The sequence below is a fragment of the Xiphophorus couchianus genome, chromosome 1 (genome assembly GCF_001444195.1).
Source record: "Xiphophorus couchianus chromosome 1, X_couchianus-1.0, whole genome shotgun sequence".
Lineage (NCBI taxonomy): Eukaryota > Metazoa > Chordata > Actinopteri > Cyprinodontiformes > Poeciliidae > Xiphophorus > Xiphophorus couchianus.
The window spans coordinates 19,398,600-19,419,877 of record NC_040228.1 but is presented as its reverse complement, the minus strand read 5'-3'; the positions used below and the strand labels follow the sequence as shown (position 1 = coordinate 19,419,877).

General features: G+C 37.9%; 1 protein-coding gene across 1 annotated transcript in view; it reads right to left on the bottom strand.

Moving 5' to 3' along the window:
* Positions 1 to 379: 379 nt before the first annotated feature.
* The window catches only part of LOC114145307 (poly(rC)-binding protein 4-like), a 42,980-nt gene continuing 22,081 nt past the window's right edge, over positions 380 to 21,278 (bottom strand). The window contains exons 6-14 of the mRNA XM_028018811.1: positions 17,296 to 17,427; positions 16,069 to 16,197; positions 14,640 to 14,714; positions 11,712 to 11,783; positions 8,285 to 8,326; positions 7,378 to 7,453; positions 6,875 to 6,924; positions 2,621 to 2,790; positions 380 to 1,313 (exon numbers count right to left, since the gene is read on the bottom strand). Of these exons, the coding sequence (XP_027874612.1) occupies positions 968 to 1,313; positions 2,621 to 2,790; positions 6,875 to 6,924; positions 7,378 to 7,453; positions 8,285 to 8,326; positions 11,712 to 11,783; positions 14,640 to 14,714; positions 16,069 to 16,197; positions 17,296 to 17,427 (1,092 nt within the window). The 3' untranslated portion in view covers positions 380 to 967. The remainder of the gene's footprint in view (positions 1,314 to 2,620; positions 2,791 to 6,874; positions 6,925 to 7,377; positions 7,454 to 8,284; positions 8,327 to 11,711; positions 11,784 to 14,639; positions 14,715 to 16,068; positions 16,198 to 17,295; positions 17,428 to 21,278) is intronic.

Sequence of the window (21,278 nt, the reverse complement as noted above, 5' to 3'; positions counted from 1 at the left end):
CCTCCCTCATTTCTCTGTCTTGGATTGTGCTTTTTTTTTTTTTTTTTGCTTGAAAACTCCTCTGCCTTGGACTCTGACTATATTTTGTCCTAAGGGACCTGAAGAGCGAGTTGCACATAAAAGAGGATTCTGAGCATTCGTACATTAATATCAAGGCGGCTGAGATATTTTCTGTTTTGGTGTTTATTCTGCAGTCATTGTTAGGGGCATGCGAGCCCCATGATGAAAAGCCCCTCTCATGTGTTTGTCAGCAAAAACAACAAACTGAGCAACCTCAAATCTGATCTTGCATCCTCTGTTTCCTAAAATATACTCTATTGCATTTATTCTGAAATAGGATCGCCTACTTGAATGAATTTGGAGACAGATGCACCTGACGTATCAGAAAAAAAAGACTTTTAATAAATGAAACAATACTAATAAATAAAGATTAGCCAAGTTTTACGTTCAAAGTGAAATCCAACAAAACAGACATAACACCGAAGTAAAGTACAGTACCAGAGCAGAAATTATATATATAAAAAAAAGACACCCTGGGACATTTACAATTTTTTTTAAAAACCTCTGGAGGCAAACAGACATTGTATAAAAGCATCAAACAGTAGACAGTAATTTGATTCTGATTACAATTTACAAATTTATTGAAGGATAAATACTTTGCTGATATTTTTTACTTGAGGTGCACATGTAAACCTTTTAAACACGTGTCCTTGTGGTGAGTTTTTTTTTTTTCTTTTCTTTTCCCCAAAATGATCAATAACACTAATGAGGCAATGATGAAACCAGTCCATAAATTCACGAAAAAATGACAAATTATAATTGTAAATAAACCTTTAATGGCATCCTCCAATGCTCTCCATTGCTGCATCATGGAGTTAAAATCCGGAGGATCTCTTCAGGTGGATATGGCTACATCAGGCGTTTTTTCTGTGGAGGAGCACTGCAGCTGTCTTTCAGCCGACTCTTGTCAGTAAGGAGCAAACTTCTGTCTCTCTGGCTTTTTGATGCAGTTTGCTGAGGAGATCTTGGCGGTGTAGGCGGCAAGGGTGGTGTGAGTGGGTGCCGCGGTGGCGGCCACAGTGGGGGCGGGGCCAGACAGAGTCAGAAAGGGGACGGATTTCATCCCCAGGAGGCCAGAGAGCGGCACGGCACCGTATGGGGTGCCCAGCATGTGAGTGGGGGTCAGCGTGCTGACAGCGGCCAGAGTGGGTGCAGGAGAGGCGGTGGGGGAGGTGGGCTGGGTGAAGGCCATGTTGAGGTCAACTGGAGAGGCCATGGTGGCTGCTTGGGCCGTGGATTTCGCTGTCTCTAAACTGAGACGGTAAGAATAAAGAGACATAAAGATGGGGAAATGGATTATTGGATTGAGCTGTATCACTATTCTGCATTTAAAGGCAGAGCAGATGTGCGTTATGGTTCCAGCATAGATGGTATTCTCAGTCAGTATCTTAGCAGTAGATAGCATTCTGCTTCGTCTCAGTTTTTGTTAACAAAAATAAACTTAAACCAGCAAAAGCAAAAGTTTTGTCAGAGCAAAGTCATTTGTAAAAGCTAAGTTATGTCATATTTGTACTCATTCTAGTTGATAACGTTTACAGTATTGTCATGCAAAAACCTAGAAAATCTATGTGACCTTGTGAATATGATGAGAAAGATTAAAACATTCCTCCTTTCTCCATTATTCTGGCATTTAGCAAACAGAATTACATTTAATAATCTTAACTAAAACATTTAGTCTGATTTGATGTCTCACCACGAGAGAGTAACACTTTATTTGACGGGTTGTGAATAAGACAGTCATTACACCGTCATAAACATGATATAACACCTGTCACGAACATGAGTAAGTCTTCATGAACATTTATGACTGTTTGTTATAAAGTGTCATCCGGTAAATCATGACACATTTAATACAAAGTTGACATTATTCAAAATGTCTTTGTTATGACAACTTTAAAAATTATGTAGCTTTATGTTATTAAAACTAAAGTTTAATCAGTAATATTTTTACAACAAATTTACGTCAGATCATGATTTCTTGGTTAATGTCAAGTTGTCATAACAAAGACATTTTGAATAATGTCAACTTTGTATTAAAAGTGTCATGATTTACCGAATGACACTTTATGACAACAGTCATAAATATTCATGAAGACTTACTCATGTTCATGACAGGTGTTATATCATGTTTATGACGGTGTCATGACAGTTTTATTCACAACCCGTCAAATAAAGTGTTACTCTCTCGTGGTGAGACATCAAATCAGACTAAATGTTTTAGTTAAGATTATTAAATGTTACCAAAAAAAGTTTTAATTTGTAATTTTTTCTCATTTTTTCACTTTCCTTAAATGAACAAATCCTGTTTGCAAGTATTTTGTGTTGTGCGCAAAATTCAAAATGAGTGTGATTTGAAGCTATGTTCTAAAATATAATACTACATTACAAAAAATATGTCACCACAACCCAATTCAGGTTTTCTTCACTGCCTTTCGCAACATCACGAGCAGCAGAAGGCGGCACCTCATTAATACTTATGACTTCTGACCCTCTCAAGCCAGCCAGTGTGCTCGTCCTGTGGCAACTCATTAGATGACTTTTTCGTATCTCTGGGTCTTACCAGGAGGTAATGAGGTACTGGGCCAGGTTGATGCTGACTGGTGTTCCTGTGATGGTGACATGGCGGTCGCTTGTTCCATCCAGCTGGCTGCCAATTTTAATCTGAGCTCCTGACACCTGCCGGATCTCGTTGATCTTGGTTCCTTGACGGCCGATGATTGAGCCAATCAGCTGCAGAGGTCAAAGGTCAATCAGTTTGCAGGGTTAATAATAACCTTACACAGGGGCGCCGTATAAGGGGGGAAAGTTATGACAATTCCAAGGGGCTCTTGTTTCTGCTTTTTAAAAAAAATCAAATATGTTTTTACTTTAAGTTCAATGAATTTTTGGATGACTATTTACTTGAGTAAAATATGATGTATTGGATGCTCTATCCTTTTGGACTGTGTTTATCTTCAAATATCTTAAAAACCAAAATAGCCAAGAAGTTGGGCAAAAATTCAAATTATAAATAGATGAATTACTACAGCAACAAAACTTTCTGACTGAAACATGCTCATAGTTACTGTTAACAAAAACAGCGAGCCATGGAAAACCCAGAGTTCTGTTTGGCTGATCTGATGCTGACAAATTCAAATATTGCAGTTAGGTTGCTGCTCTATAGTTGTTTGGCCATCCATCATGAATGTCAAATGCACGTTTCTACCCTGCCGGGGTCTTGCTTAATTGCTACTGCGTAATAACGGTAAAGGAGACAGGATGAGGCACATTTGCCTCTCATTAATCTGAGCAGCTAAAAGGTTATTGATTCCTCAGAGTGGTGACGGCTTCCCAAACCAATCACTTCCCAAACAAACACTAGCTTGATGCATCTCTGCACTAATGGAAAAACATAATGGGAAAATAGCTCAAATGCATAACATACATTCCTGTTCCCGTCGGCCTGAGCGTTCTCTCTGCTGGAAGCAGAAGAGACAACGACCAGACCTTCTCTTGCGTCCCAAAAAACGTTATTACTTTTGTTCTGCTTTAGTCATCCCCACCTGGACCCCAGGCTGTTTAGTGACAATGGATATTTAGCGGGAGAGGAGTTAGCGGCTACGTATGAACTCAAGTGCAGGTGTCAGGTGCTCAAGCAGCAGAGTTTATGTAGCCAAATATACAGCAACTGAGGCAGACAGTGATGAAATGCTTGTAGGATGAGTGTGTGGCAAGTTTAACAGCTGCTGATGTTTACTGAAAATTGACTTTACCTTGACGTGTAACACACAAACTCTGGACTTCTTCTGTCTGTGTTTCTCATTTCTTTCCTGACAAGTACGCGCCGTGGTCCAAAATCTGTCAGAGCGACTTTGCCTGGCTATTATTGGCTCATTCAGATGGGGGGTGAATAGAGAGCAGCCAGCCCAAAGAGCCACACTACAGACAATGGTCGCCACAGACCATATATAGCTGATAAAGCCTCTTCCTAACTGAGAGCAACAATCTCTACTGGCTATCAATAGCATACAGCTGTCATCAGCTTGCCTGCTTCGGTGTTCATGACCTCATACTGTTATCATTTCTCTATGAACAACCTGAGAAAAAGAAAATCTAAATATACGCAGGTGTGATTTCACAGATGATTGCATTCGTTAAAAGCGACGCCGCACGGTGCCTCTGGACTACTTGTGGCCTATATATCGATGAGTTCCTGCTGAGACATTCATTTAAAAAGGACACAGAAAGAAGGATGGGGTGGCGACGGGTGCAACCATTTTTCTTCCTGCTAAATCTCCCCTCTTCCGCAGAGACACAGCAGCACAATGCTGACTGGGTGTAAGCAGTTTCTGAGAGCATCTGTGAGCCTGCTTGTATGTGTGTGTGTGTGCACACATGTAAGCCTCCTTCAGGGCTTCAGTGTGCGATCACAGAGTGGGTTTGTGCGGCCCTGAGGAGGATGGGGGAGCGGGGATTTTACGGCGGGCCGAGGAGGGTCAGTCACGGCTGTAAGTCCTCTCTTCTGGAACAATGGCTGGAGCTCACAGCTGTCCCTGTCACGTACCGCGCTGGACTCCCTCGGTCCTCTGGTACATTGTGTTGTTCGGCATGTGGGGGTTTCTTTGGGGAGGGGAGGCGGTAACGAGGGACCTGCTGGTTATTTAGAAATGATTAAGGCATCTAGCTATATCCTACACACTATCCAGAAATTGAAAACAATGGTTCTATTTTTATTTATGTTTTCTGTCTTTGGCGTAAATTATGTCCGTTGCTGATTTGTCATTGCTCCTGCTAAATAATGTCATAAACCTACACAATAGTGTAAACACAAGGCCATGCAAAAGTATTGATAGCCCATCATGAAACTTTGAAAGTGAGATTAATGTAAAAAAATTTTAACATTTTTTTACATTATCTCACAATCTTCAACAGGACTTTATTCAATAGGGCAAGACAAAGCTGCACACATACTCAGGCCCCTAATATGGTACCCATAAATAAAATCCAGTACAGATACCTACAGAAGTCAAATATTTAGTAGAAAGAGTCCAAGTGTTCCATGAAGGACAAGATTAGTAAACAAACAGTTTCATGAAGACAAAAGGATCACTGCAGACAAATCATGAATAATGTTCTAGAGAAGTTTAAAACAGGGTAAGGATATAAGCCAATATTCAATTTTTAAACATCTAACAGAGAATTGCTCAGTCGAGTAGCTAAAAGTGAAAGGAGTGCAGCATGACTGCATACCTAGCAACAAATAGATATATATCTAGATATCTATCTAGATAGATAGATAGATAGATAGATATCTTGCACAGACTGACAGGTTGTGCAAGAAGAGCCTTAATCAGTCACTCTACATGAGATGTACAAGGCCACAGCTCAGGTGGGAGAATCTGTCTAAAAGACCACTCTTGCCACTCTTTACGGAAGAGTGGCAAGAAGAACCTCATGGTTTAAAGAAAGCTGTCTTCATCTTAGTTTGCCACAAGCCAAAAGTGAAAGACAGAGCGAACAGAGCTCTGGTCAGACAAATGCTTTTATAATTTTCTTATTTTTTTGGAATACATGCAGCAAACAAATCCCTGCCCCCTCACTATCTACTCAAAACCCTCAAATAAGACAATGGCAGCATCAAGTTCTGGGGAGGCTTTTCTTCATGAAAGACAAGGAAGTGTCACAGTTGGTGGGAGGATGGATGGGGAAAACTGTAAGACAATCTTGGAAGAAAAATGTTTGGAGTTTAGAAAACACTTGAGACTGGAGTGGAGGTTTGCCTTTCAGCAGGACAACACCACCAAATGTACAGTCAGTGCTACAATGGGATAACTTAAATCAAAGCATATTCATATGTTAGATCCAAATCCAGTAGAGAATCAATGTTCACAGGCACTCGCCATGCAATCTGACCGAAACAGAGCAATTTTCCAAGGAAGAAAAATGGGCAAAACAAGCTGCTAGAGATATTCCCCAAAAGATTAATATCTGATTCCAGCATGCTGAATGAAATGCACTAGATATTTGATATTTGTTTGCAAAAAATAATGAAAGCCATGAATCCTTTCCTGTTCTATTCACAATTATCCACTACTGTGTTGGTCAACCACATAAAATCTCAATAGAATACATTTTGAGACTTTTGAGCTCAGTGTGATAAAATGTGAAAAAAGCTCAGTGGCTTGGAATACTTTTGCAAGACACTATAAACACAGACCATATTGTTTAACATACTCTGCAGCTTTTCAATTCAGCTGTTCTGAGGATATGAGTGATAAATATTCATAGAATTCATTGCAGTATTTACTTCTCTTATTGTTTGCAGGATGCAGCTATGTAACGGCAGAACTGACATCGAAGCAGCCACGCCTAACGCCCGACTGATTATTTCATTGTGATTTTTGCTCTGAGATCAGAGAGTCTGCTCATCAAACCCAAGCGGAGGCTGAGCAAGTGAAGAGGGAACGGATCTTTCTCTTTCTGTTTTCTTATTGGCTCTTTTGACAGCAGACAGCTTCTAAGTAGGTCAGGAAACATGAGAGGATTTTACTGATCACTCATGGGAGTGAGTCTAAGACACTGCAAGTGCAGCCCGCACAACAATGCAAAAATGGATCCATATCGGCTCAAAAATCCTTTTAACCTTGACGTAGTCCGAGGTTAGGATATGAGGGGATAATTAGTGAGTTGCCCACATTGCTTTTATCTCTTTTGAAGTCACACTGCAGCATCTTCGTGGTTGCATCTCATCACCTGCTGCAGAGCTGTGTGAATGTGAGATGAGGACTGGATGTGGAAATACAAACACTTAAAAAAACAAGTGGATTTCTCTTACATCATTGGGAATAAGAAGCTCCTGAGATGTTTGAGAGTTTGAGTCCAAACCTGAGAGAGAGAACATATAAGCATTCAGAGAATAAAACCAACATATCAGAGGTTTTACAGAAAAATTGAGCTCCCTTAATTTGCATAGCTGCACAATCCACCCCTGATGTGCTGCAAAAAACTTTATCAGTGGTAAACTTGCAGATACAGCCATTTCCATTGTAATGGTACCATGTTTAACACGGCGCCACTCCCCCCCCTCCCAGTTCTTTGACACTGCAGAACATATCATTACACGTAATACTTTCTCAGTCAGGCTGTCGGGTTCAAGATAGCTACGAAGCCTTGTCCCCTCCTGGCAAACTGACAAGGCTCCAAATCAGCTCGGCTAATAACAGCCGTCCTTTACCTCCCATAACTGTGGGCAGGTTAAAAAGCCACATATGGTTACAGTGGGGGACGTGTCAGAGCAATGGAGCACAATCAAGAGAAGTCCTGACTAATAACAGATACCAGGCATGATTGTCGAGGCAGGCTGGGCAATGGGACTCAGGCCTTGCTGCATGGACAGCTGGTGCAGCTTGGCCAGCTGGAAAACAAAGAAGAAGAACTTGTACCAGAGACATGTGAACCACAAACTCAACAGGTTGTATAAAATTTAGACATGGGCCATTGTGATACTCTCACAGTTAGATTCCTTGGCTAAAAGTATGTTTTCATTGTTCCTGTAAAACATGAATTACATGATCTAATTAGCTATAGATTCAAAAGGGAGTAGCAACAATTATTCCTACTGCTGCAGAGATTATATAACACACTGCTTATGAAGCAGCTGTCACATTCTTCCCCGCCCTCCTACGTTTGCTAGTACACTGAAAACAATTCAGGTCTAAATGTGATGAAATGGACAATTTGTGGAACATCAAGTTCTGTCACGTCTTTAATCTATAGGTGTTGCATTTGATGCACTCTGAATAGTGTGTATGCATTAGGATGAGGAGTGTGGAATTCAGTGGTCAGCTGTGACAGAACAGGATGGCAGGATGTGCTTTTTCACGTTTCATATTTAAACATCAACTGACCATCTGGAAATTAAATATGTGTAATCTAGAAGTGGCCTCTAGTGGTCAGATAATTATTAGAAGAATAGATATCACATTGCGGACAATGCAGTGTAGTATGAGATTAAGTTTCTTCAATTTGCTGACCACCAGCAGAGAATTGAGGGTCAGCATTGCAGTACTCTACAGCATGCCTTCCAGTACGTTCTCTAAAATCTTAGTCAAAGGACCTAAATATGCAGCAATGATAGGACAATAGGAGCAGTTTTGAAACTCAACATTTTAAAACCTCTGTATAACTTGTTACCATAACTGGCCCATGTCTAGTTAAATCACAATTCTCCTAGAAGCAGCCATACCTCTGAATGTGGAATGCCATATTGATTTTGCAAGGTGTAGGCCTGTAACAGAGCATTCTGCATCAGTCAAATTATAGCAGTAAAAACGTCACACAGGCAATAAATTTGCAGCTTCCTAATGAAAGTGCTTCTCTGTGCATACAAGCTGTTTTAGCTAAATAACATAGAGCAGAAAAAGAAACAGATGGCTGCATTTCCACTAAAAAGAAACAATCATCGGATAAATCTAAAGTATAAATTCATTTTTGTGTTCATTGATTGATTCAGACACAACTGTTAGCTTTGGTTTGACCCAGTGTGGAAATGTCCTTTCTGTGTATTTTTCAGAGCTGTTGCCACGATAGAGGTCAATAGTATCGGAGTTGTGTTGCCAGCAGCATTAAAAATAGCTTATTAAAGTTTTATTAAGAACTGCTCTGTCTGCAGTTTTCTGTTTTCCTGGACAATCTACACATATGAATAGAGACATTTCTATATTGGGTCTAGAGCTTATTCCAACAATGATGGGTTTATGGTTGCACTGAAAAAATATATTATTGGATCTTTTGATCCAGTTCTACTACAACTATGTTATAAAATAAATGCACCTTAAATGTCAAATATTACACACAATAATAATAATCCACTGTGGTGAATGATGTACCATCACTGCAAAGATGGGTCGAAAAAAACTATCCAAATGTATTTTTTTCACCATGCTTTAACTCCAATTACCTAATCTGAAGTAATAAATAAATTTTCCCCACCTCTTTTACTGAAATCCATATTAAAATAAAGGAAATGGTTATTTGTAATGAACTGTGTGCCTGATAACACAATGTCATGCAAATGGACAGAATATTGAGATTATTACATTTTTAAGAGCTTCGTGCTACACAAACATAACTGTCCTTATTGCTATAAAGAGTTTAGTATATTACTAAACATCCAAAAGCATAAATATTTCAAACCTGGTGAACCCGACAGTGTCTCATTGATTAATATGTGCATTTTCAATGTACTATAGAAGAAAGAAACCTTTGAAATTGATTCATGTTCAATATCCAAATCCCACTCTCCTGGAGTGAGACTCAAGCTTTTGCTTTATATTTTGCTCTTGGTTCTCCTATTGTAACTGGACCAAAATCATATGTGTACTGAATTGCAGTTAGTGTGTCCTAACACTAATAATGTTTAGTTATGCTATGCTAAACATGATTATCATTATGTGCTTTCCTGGTTTTGATAACTGGCAACACTAAATTGCCAGTTATCTGTTTGAAACAAGCATAACGTTACAAAAAGATTACAGTCAATATGTTTTTAAATATTTATTGAAAAATATATATTACGCAATATGCATAGCATATATTTTATCAATGCAGGTTCTAGCCTTATTAAACAAATGAACAAGAAATGGCTGAACACCGACTATTTATATCATAGCAACAAAACTATTGAAAAGGATCAGAAAAAATATCCTAAAAACTAACATTTTCAATGAACGTCAAGAAAATCACATAACTCTATGTTCTGATTCAGCTTGTCCTCAACATTATAAAATAAGTACTAAGGTCAGACGATTGCCTTGATAGCACAGTGAGACAATTTTGCTCAAAGTTTGCGGCAGATTATTATTAAAACTCCAAAAAAGAAATCCAAAGAACATCCAAAGTGCTTTCCCAAAGAGCAGAATAAATCTGGAGTCTGGAGTGGTTTTTGGCACATGATGCAGGTTGTTCACTGAATCAGATAAAGCTGCACAGCCGGATGAAATGGCAGAAAAGCAGCTGAAACAGTACTGTAGATTCACTGTGTGTTTGGCTTCATGTTGTACTGACTGAGAGTCATACAAAAACTCCTTCGAAACGTCTTTTTTTAGGGTCAGCAAAATGTTGCGCATTGCTGAGAAGATAATCTTTAGTTGATAAAAGCGAAATATTTCAAAATTCTTGCGGGAGAAAACAAAGATGTCAAGGGGGAAGAAATTTTATTAAAATAAAATTCATTGCTAGCAGTGAATTGAAGACAATGAATTCATCAGTCAAATAATATAATAATGTCAAATTTCTGGTCTTGTATTTGAGCCAGGTTAAACAGACCTCTCGAAAACGTGCACATTTATTGTAAGATGATTGATTATGTAATGGTGTTCCATTGTGAGTTCCTATTCCAGTCAAGCTCAGTCTTGATTTGTATGCCTTACAGCACCAATGCTAATTGTTAGCAGTGAATTGAATTTGTAATAAATAGCAATCTTGCTGATCAGCATTAGCAAGATTTCTTTAGCCATCTTACTCAAGTTGTGATATTTAAATAATAAAATACTGCAACATTTGTGCATAAAGTCATGTTTAATTTAAATCATCTTTGTTGTTCTTTTAGTGAATCGCCTTGAAACATTCAGGGAAGGCAGAATGACATCCTTAGTTGTCTGTGGTTATATGGTGATAATGTCTCAGGATCTACTTAATGAACTCTGCTTCTAAGGGCTACATTGCTACAGAAGCATTAAAGTTGCACTTGATCATTGACAAGTGATTACAGACAGATTTTATTGCTGAGAAAGCAAAATGATACCTTTAGGTAGAAATTTCTGAATAAAAGGTGAACTGCGGAAAACAATAGCTGAAGCCTCAAAACTCAAGAGACCACCCAACAGCTGAAAAGTAAAACATGGATCTATGGATGTATCTATCCATCTGAATAATTAAGGGGGTGTCTTTATAGCCCTCCCTCATTACAGTTATGGCCCTACCAGACAGCACTTAGCTTAACTCAATTTTGTCTGACGCCAGCAGTCTGGAATCTATTACCAGTCCATCCTATATGGTCATAAATGGGAGAGGAGAGCTCATCCTTGAACTGTATCAATGCATCAGAGCTGCGTCTAACTCCAGAAGATCAGAAACAGTGTAAATTTATGAAATATTGTTAGAATTTACAAACCCACTTAATGTGTTGAACGTTTAGATCTTACTATCCTCAGCTAGAGGCTGCCCTTTCCATGCTGATAATATAACAGCACCTTCCTCTGCTGTCATGGGACGAATATTCCTAAAGCCGAAATGTTTGTGGTGTACAGCTTGGCGGGACAAAAAAAGACATGGTGGATCTGCGGTGGTGGTGCGCAATGGCATCAGGTTTCAGCACTGCTTATAGCTCCTATGAAAGGCAAGAACAATAGCTGCAGCTTTACGCTCAGCTGTTGGTTTTAATGCCTCATACCGCATGTTGGACTGTGTTTCTGTGCACCTACAGCACAAGCCGTGCTCTCTATCATCACTCAGATCCTCACAGAGCTAACACTCATTCCTCCGCTCTACAGGGGAGTTTAAAGACTAGTGCTTGAAACAAGCTGACTCCCACAGCGACGGGTTTATTCAAGAGATTTTAAGGAGAATATTACATTTTACACAGACTGCACATCAGGGATCAGTCCACTTACCTGTTGGAGGTCCAGACCACCCTGGGTGACTGAATAGAGAGGGTGGGGGGCGAATTCTGATGCGTCAAAAACCTAAAAAGACACAGAAACAAATGAGGGAGGCAAAAAGAGATTTCAACTCCATGCTAAAGTATTCACACAAGTTGAATTTTGCTAATTTGTTTAATGTTCTATGTTGCTGGAATATTGTTTTTTTTGCAAAATGCAAACAGGTCTTGACATAGTTTTTTTTTCTTCTTGCTGCTCTTCCATTAAGGCCAGAATAGTTGAGTGCATGGCTGATGGTTGTTCTGTCAGTTTTCTTCCACCCGTGGTGTGAATTTCTGAAGCTCCTCTGCAGTTAACATGGTTGTTTTGGCTGCTTCTCTGGGTTAATCTCCTTTTTCTGTTTAGGTGGAAGACAGTTTGCCCTGTTAAGTTTGCAGTTGTGTCGTACATTTAATATTTTCTGATGATGGATTAAATAGTGTTCAGTGAAGAATGTAAAGCTTGTAATGTTCAACAAACTGACCCAGTTTTAGTCTGCTCCAAAGATTTCCCCTGATCTGCCTGCTATGTTTCTTGGTCTTCATTATGCTGTTTGTTCTCTAATATTGTGTAAAGCAGCTGTAATTCACTGAGATTTAATTTTGGACTCTGAAGGCCTTTGATCCTATTGGGGTGTCAGGGTGAAAGGGACTAAAACACAAATTCTCTGCACATTTATTTTTCTTCCACTTCACAGTTGTGTGCCACTTTGTTTTGGTCTATAACATTAAATCCCATTATAGCACATTAAGCTTTCTGGATCTAATTTCACAAAAAGTGAAGACGTTCAGGGGAATAAATACTTTTGCACTCCAATGTGTAGGTTACCATATTGTCATGCCTGCAACACTGCAAATATTTTAGCTTGGAGTGCAAGTGGGTGGAAGTAAATCTGTGCATACTAGCCACAAGTTTGAGAACGACATATGATGTGAGAATAATAAATAGAAGCTTAAAATGTTTAGTTTATTTTTAGCTGTTGCCACAGATCAAATTTGGTCCACGATAGCCTCTCAAGCCTGCATTTCTGACACTTTTACACACGTAACAGGCTTATGGACTATGACTCATTCCATAGACCCTTTCCCACCCTATTTCATTTCCCTCAGAGATTTATGCATCCTTATCACGGCACAGCTTTCATTAAAGCCTCCTCTCGGTGACCGGCCCCATGCCCCGGGTTTAATTTTATTGCCTATTATGAGGAATATCAAAAACACAGAGCCATTCTGTAAATTGACTCGAGTCTGAAGCAGCACAAACAGTGTCAGAACTGCTGACAGCTATGCAGAATATCTGGCTGCTGCTACAGCCAGAGGAGCCGGCAGGCCTCCAGCCTCACTTGCTAATCTTGTGATTCGCTCCACAGGGAGGGAGCGGGGGGAAGGTGGTCTGAGGGTATCTGCCCCTTCTCAAACAACAGCATCTTTAGAGCTCCAGTCATTTTACACATGAAAAATCCACTCAGGCCCCCACCAGTGACCTTCAATAGGATTCTTGTCTTTACAGCAGGGGTAGCAAAAAAACAGATGAAAAAGAAAAAAATGGACCATGCAAGTGCCACCTCCAAGGATTCTGTAGGAATTTTAGGAAAAACTCAGCCTGGTCATTGCCTTCCTACACAATTCCACTCGATTCTTATCTCCCTTCAGTGCTACATCTGGGATTTCGCCCATTGAATTCAATTTATCTGCTTGAATTTCAATGGGTCAAATCAGCAGGCGAATTGAACAAAGCAGTTTGCCATGACAGCAGGCGAATTGAACAAAGCCGTTCAGTCTATGTTGGCCACGCTTCCAAATATCACATTGACATTAACGACCGCTTCGTTCAACTCAGCACTTCTCTCTTCGCAGTGGGGGATGGTTGTTTGCAGTACACGCAATTTCCAGTAAGCTTCATAGCATCAAGCTGGCACATTACATACTGTATGTCACAGTCAAATGTTAGCGGCTAGGAACAATTTAAAACTTCTTCAGAGTCCACACCTCCAGCAAGTTATTGTTTCTCAATAGTCAAAGGTCCAGACCCTCAGTATTGGAAATGCTTTTCGTGTTTGCTATGTTTTACTGCCACAAACAACCCTGACCGTACCTTGATACATCACAACAATCCACCATGAGATTTATTGTATTTGTGTTTTTTTTTTCTGATATAATTAAATAAGAAAAATAATGTTGAAATGCAGATTTTTATTTCCAAGTAGTTATCATGGATTTCCACAGTAATAAGCAGATAATTTGCTAAACAATAAACAAATCCAAAGAAAGACAAAAAGATGCCATAACTTTTAAAAGTTAGTCTTTTAAAGTATTTCTTTCTTTCTTCCTTTGTTTGTTTGTTTCTTTCTCTCTTTCCTTCTTTCTTTCTTAAAAGCGTAGAGCACATAACTGCAAATGGAACTTAAAATAGAAATAACTTATGCCTCATAGATGAAAACACTTAAGCTGATTTATGGTGGCAGTTATTTTAGTTCCTTGTCCTCTGTAGTTTTTTTTTTTGTAGCAGACATTTGTTGGTGTGTTGGTGGACAACTTGAAAAGTCAACTAATAACTTACTGGTAATTTTCTAGTTTCCTCTGTCACGATGAGGAATTTTTCATTTTGGTGAAATACTTTGATAACAAGAAAGTCAACAAATTTTCATTAAATTAAAATACGTTAATTTAATTAACCTCATAAGAAGAAACAAATCTCCTTATAATTTATTTTAGCTATGACTCATAACCTCTTAATATGAAATGAAACAGAAGTAATCATTTAAAAGTCAAATTTATTTTACTGATAATTCTATTTCTTTCTGCATTATTTCCTCTATTCAGGAAGTATGCAGCTCACACGTTTTGTAAAACTACAGTCTGAAGCCATCCTAAAACCAGTTTTAATATTTCAATTTCTTACCTGGTTCCCTGCAATAAGGAGAGCAGCTGGTGAGGGACTCGGTCGGTAGGGGATGGTGGCACCTTTAGGTGGAGACTGAGGAGAGAAAACAAATAACCAGAGGCTGAAACCTTTACCAAAGGGAACATAAAGTTATACTCTAAACATGAACCTCATTAAATCATTGATTGATAAAAATAATCATTCTAAAAGAACAAAATAAAGACAAGCCTTAAAATATTAGCAATGTTTCCTGTATTTGTTTATATTCTTTTTTTTTGTTTAGTTTTGTTTTACATTGACTATGTACAAATACATCTAAAATTATATAATTTAGAGAAATGTATTTATTTCATTAACTCAATTCAGAAAGTTCATGATTATGGCTTACAGAAATTGAAACCTCAGAATGTAATTTATTTTTGAGCTCGTCATGCTTCCCTCTTGATTTAATTTTCCAACAGGCTTTCCCAACTAGAGTCTTTGTCTGAGTTTAACTTTTGTAATTAAATCAGCAAAAATAAATTTGCAATAAACTACAAGAATAAATGTCATATGTTGATAATAGTTGTATTTTATTATGTGACACACACCGAGGTTGTGGACGGGCTTGCCTTTTGCTTGGATTAAGCTTCCACTGACACAGAGTTATTTCAAGATAAAATTATTCAAACGCTGATAAGAAAAACAGATTACAAAGCATATATGATAGTCTGCATCTTATAAGGCCTCTTATCCTGCAGTGTTGATGATGCGCCTTTGAGTTGAAAATGTAGAACAGTCATAAAATCTTTGTATAACTTTGCATAATTTAAATCTTGGGAGCCAAAAGCAAGATGCCGCTGGTACAGAATCCTAATGAAAGTTACAAGCCTTTGAAGAAAACTGGTTCAAACTAGTAATTAGTCAGCCAGGTCCAGCTGCAGCGCTAAAACAAAAAGCCGCTTGTGCACTTCCATTAACACACATTGAGAAAACCGGGGTTGTTTTTTTTTTTTTTTTTTCTTTCTCTGCCCTGTCAATTTTCTCAAGAGAGATGTTGTCTGTAGAGGTGCACAAAATGTGCTGCTGGCCATTTTATTTTTTGTGAGCAAACTTCTGTCTTTAAGCTTTGACCTCAGAGCCAGACCTCCCCCCTCCATATGATGTCCTTTTTTTCAGTACAAGTCCTAACATTAAAGAAGCTTGCTCTTTTCTAACTGTGTGACCCCCACTACACAAGGACTCTCACTGTGGCTGCGCCAGCATCAATGCAACACACATATAGGAATATTGCATAACAAAGAGGTCATGCAACCAACGAGAAATATGTGAACTACTGCAGCAGTGGAGCTAGAAGCTGTGGAGTGAAATTCTAACCTGCATGTCAACAGCAGTCGTTACCTTCCCACTGCTGCAGCAGGAAGACTTTCACAAATGTCAGCAAAGAGAGGAACCGTGTGCCTCCTACCTCCAGGATTACTGTGCAGATGAGTTTGACGCACTGGATTACTGAGTCCTGATTCCCAGATATCGTAACCCCTCGCTCAGTAGAGTTGGGCAGCAAATCCCCTGCCACCTGTATCTGAGCGCCTGTGCTCTGTAAATGTTACAGGATACAAAGAACAATTTGATTGAGGAGATAAGGCCATTCATGATCACGCTGCCGTGACGCTTCACTTTGCTTCGACTGGATTCAATAACAATAAGTTTCTTAACCTACCTGGAAGGAGACCAACCGCAAAGGTTGTTAATAAACATTAGTTTTGTTGGCATTTACAGAATGGTCTTTCTACTTTTCAAGAATTCTTCATTTATACAAAATAAAAAACTTAAAAGCAACATTTAAAAGCTAAACACGTTGCTAAAAAAACAAACCCATTTGCAGTAATACAAAACTTATGTATGTTTAAAAGGAAAATACAAATACAGACACATTAAAAGTGCAACTTCATTATCTTTTATGTGTTTTTCTGACAAGTTTCTGTTTTAGAAAATGCTGTGATTTTAAGCAAGTTTATTCTATTCTATTTGCAAATACAACTCAGGCATAAACATTTTATGTGCATTGTCTAAAAATGTAAATGTAATCAATGCTAAAAATGGGTTCAATGACAAATACCACAGTAATTAAATAATCAATAAAGTATTAATACATACATGTGTGGGTATCTTCAAATGTAGATGATTTTAGAGTCCATTCCATTAGTAAGTGGCAGAATACTTAGATGCTTTTTCCCATCTCGCTATTAGCCTTTGACACAATAACTCAAAGTTGTTGTACTTGTTGAATTTAAGTTTGTAAATGCAAAGAGATAAAACCAAATTTAGCTTTATAAACGAGGACAAGATATTGATTTATAGATCATCCAACTTAGTCAGGGGTTTGAAGTTGGGGAAGAACCTCAGTGGTCTGGGGTAGATAACTCTCAGACAACAGGGCAAAAACTGCTATAACACAGCCCGTAACTGCATTCATTCATTTGCTTTTTACTATTTTTTATGGCAACCTGGGTAAAAGCTGGACTTTTTTTAATAGCTTACTGCTTCATTTGGATGGGACTCTAAGCTTGAAGGACTTTAGCCAGGAAACTACAAAATGAAAAGGAAGGCCGCTACACCCTTCATCTCTCATTTCCAGAAGCAGATTTGCTCTTTTTATATTTTATATATTCTTTGAAATAGATTCATTTCTCACCTCTCTGATCTCCTTTATCTTTGCGCCTCCCTTCCCAATGAGTGAGCCGCACTGGCTGGCAGGGATGACCAACCGAAGAGTGACTGGTGGCTTGGAGCTTATGGTGCCATTAGCCACCAGTGCATTCAGGTCCTACGGGGGGAGACGAAACAAGATAGGGAAAAATAATTATTGGAATGCCGAAAACAAGAAATGAGAGGAATATATTTCTTGCAGCAACCCTCAAACTATAGCTAAAGTCTGTTGTGTCCATGCTGGTTGAATCATAAACTGTCAGTCACAGGGGACATTCCCAGGAGGCTGGGAAGGAGTCTAGCTTCTCTTCTTCACTCCTGTCTGTTGTCTTTAATGACATTTCAAACGTTGAATAAAACCACAGGAATCTATACAAGAGAGAAAGCAGTAACCACATAGAAGATTGTGGGGAAAATGTGCTGCTCACTTCTGCAGCCTGATACTGAATCCAGGAGGATCAGTTTGAAAGAGCTGAATTAGAAATATATATGTAAACACTGTTTTATATGTTTTCAGAGCATTTTATGGTATGTTTAAAATCGTGATGTGTACATACTGCTACTTTGATTTTCTTATGCATTTAGTTCTGAGGCTTAGTTAAAAATCTAATTGAAACAAAGGGTAGAAAATCATTTGTTGTTTCCATTATTGTTCACCTGTTTATTGTGCGGAGACAGGCTGACTGACAGCTAATAGCTTATTTTAAAGGCTGAAAAAGCAGACCGCGAACCACCGACCGGCAACTCTAAATCCTATTGATCAATGGGCTCAATTGGTGAACTGACAGCAATTCTTTAGAACCAGCAGTTATCCTCCTGCTTTCAGTCATCTAGACCAACTGCCAGTAGACCTGAATGCTGCAATTACATGCAACTTACAGTAAAAATTTTATAAATCTCTTTATCAAAAATGTATAATTTTCATTGCTTGATAGAAAAAAAAAAATCTCTGGGCCAAATACCTTGTTAAAATTTGGAGTAAAAATGGAGAAGATACACCTGTCGGCTGTCTATTATTAAATGACAAACAGGATATAAAACTGTGAAGTCTGGGAGTGTTTGATCTTGTAGCTTTCAGCTAGTTGATGTGAATATTGTATTCGTAAAAAAAAAAAAAACTCTCAAAATTCCTTACTGTTTAATTCAGGTAGACAGAAATGAGTCTCTCATAAAGCACAGATTTATTTTTTACCTCTTATTTTCCAGCAGTATTGATTTGCTGGAAGGCGATGCTTTTATTTGTGTTGCTCCTTCATGCTACAAACATAACCTGTGCAAGTTGTCATGGTGATGCAGCAAGGTAAAAGATGAACCACATATAGGGCTCTAAAAATCCAGAGTTGAGCCAAAAGTTATTTCGGCGAGCAACAAATTCTGCATTATTTCATGTTTTCATTCAGCAAATGAAAACATTAATATTTGTAGTGTCTTGCAAATGCACTCATTGATCTTGGTAGAGTTGAGAGTGATACATAATATCATCACTTTACCTTAAAATAATGGCCGTTGTCATGTTTGTACCAAAGTTAAAAATGCAGCCTGAAACTGAATTTTTAGATATTTAGGTATGGAACCAATGCAAAATACATACAGGGCCAGTATAACAGATAATAACACCTTTAGTTTTCATTATTTAAGTTTGATATATCATTAACTTCTAACAGTTAGGTGTTTTTATGTTGAGAGAGAGACTTTCTATCAACACTGGCTTTTTTCTTGTCACTCTTCTATAAAGGCTAGATTAGACGTCTGCATGACTGCGCTGGGAATTTCTGCAGCTTCTCCAGAGTAATCATGGTCATCTTGGCTTGTTTTGGTGTGGGTCTTGTTAGTAGAGGTAGTTGTGCCTTTCTGTCTATTTTCAGATAACAGAACAGTTTTCTGTGAGATGTTCCAACAAGGGGAGATAGTTTTATCACCCATCTTGTTTTAAGATTTACCCATGTCTAACCTTGGTCTTCATGATGCTGTTTTTTTCATTAACAAACCTCTCATGCACTGACAAAATGACTTCATTTAGTTTTCTGGGGGCATCATTGTAAAGGGAACTGAATCCAAATGCACTATGACCTTTTTTGTGCCATATCATGATTACTTGTTACTTTGTATTGCTCTTTGTCTAACATATTAAAGGGAGTGGTTGTAACACACTGTAAACATTGCTTTATAGTTTTCTTTATGATACAAATATGAGCATATTTATTCAGTCTAATTATCTGAAGCTTGATTTATATTTTAAAATGCATAGTTGTGGTAAAAATGAAAGTTATAAAGCTTAAAGTGTCCCACCTTCTGAAGCTGCACAGTGTGAACAATTCAACTACATCTATAACCTGGTTCTCGACACAAAATATAAAACATTTATTTTTTGCTGACAGGAAGTTGTTAACATGTTAAAGGTTATCTGATGAAATAGCCATCTAAAGTTAATATTTAAAAGTTACAATGTACAGAATTGGAAGAATGTTAATGTATATGTGTTTTTGTTGCATTTATAGTTGAAAACAAAAACTTATTAGTCATGCTGTGTACTTACTATTTGAGTTAAATATTTTATTTAATGAAGAATTTTCCCTTTCAACATTTGAAATGTAAATGTTTGGTAACACTTTATTTGACAGGTTGTGAATAAGACTATCATGACACCATCATAAACATGACATAACACCTGTCACGAACAGGTGTTATTCAGCTAGTTAGACTTAAATATTCATAAGTCTTCATGAATATTTATGACTGTTGTCATAAAGTGTCAGAGTAAATCATGACACTTTTAATACACTTTTAATACTTTAATATTTTTATACTTTTAATACAAAGTTGACATTATTCAAAATGTCTTTGTTATGACAACTTGACATTAACCAAGAAATCATGATCTGACATACATTTGTTATAAAAGTATTACTGATTAAACTTTAAAAAATGTGTAGCTTTATGCTATTAAAGCTAAAGTTTAATCAGTAATACTTTCATAACAAATTTATGTCAGATCGTGATTTCTTGATTAATGTCAAGTTGTCATAACAAAGACATTTTGAATAATGTCAACTTTGTATTAAAAGTGTCATGATTTACCAAATGACACTTTATGACACCAAAAATATTCATAAATATTCATGAAGCCTTACACATTTTCATGACAGGTATTATATCATGTTTATGATGGTGTCATGACAGTCTTATTCACAACCCGTCAAATAAAGTGTTACCAAATGTCCCGCCTCACCTTCAAAATCCCAGCAAAAATGGATTTCTTCAGTGGTTGGTATTGGTGTCAGTTTGCTGTTAAAAGAGTTTAACTCATCAGGGGAACAGCTATGGATGTGCAGCTGTGGGGGATTTTACTCATGAAATAAATCACACAATAATTCTGATAACTGTGAACTTTAAGTGGAAAGGGATATTTTGATGAGCCTTTTGTGTCTCCATGCTTCATGGCTATATTTAGTGAGGCAGATCGAGCTCTCTTGACGTCTCATCTCATTAGAAGAGGAACACGCAGACTCTGGGCATCCTTTTCCTGATTTGATCTAAATATAATCACCACATCTAAATAGTCTCGAACATTCCTATACGTTTTTAATGTGATGTTGAAACAAGGCTCTAAAGCAAAGGCAGCAGTTCTCACAGCCTCTTCTGGAGTAAAGCTGGTCTCCACACATGCATTTCTTAAAGTGTAATTAGCAAATCATTCTTTATGTTAATAAACGGTCTAAGGAGGCTAATTAGGGTTCTCTCATTTTGTGCAAATTTTGACATTTTTGTGTAAATTTGTTTAGTTCTGCAATATTTAGTTTTCAGAGCGAAGTTACACTAAAAAGTGTTGTATTCCTGACCTGGCACATGTTGATTCTGATCACTGAGTATTAGTATTTGCAAAAATATGACTGAAACATTGTTAATTAACAGCAAACTAAGACATAAATTAACTTGCACTGATGTGATAGAGACAGAAAAAAAAAATCT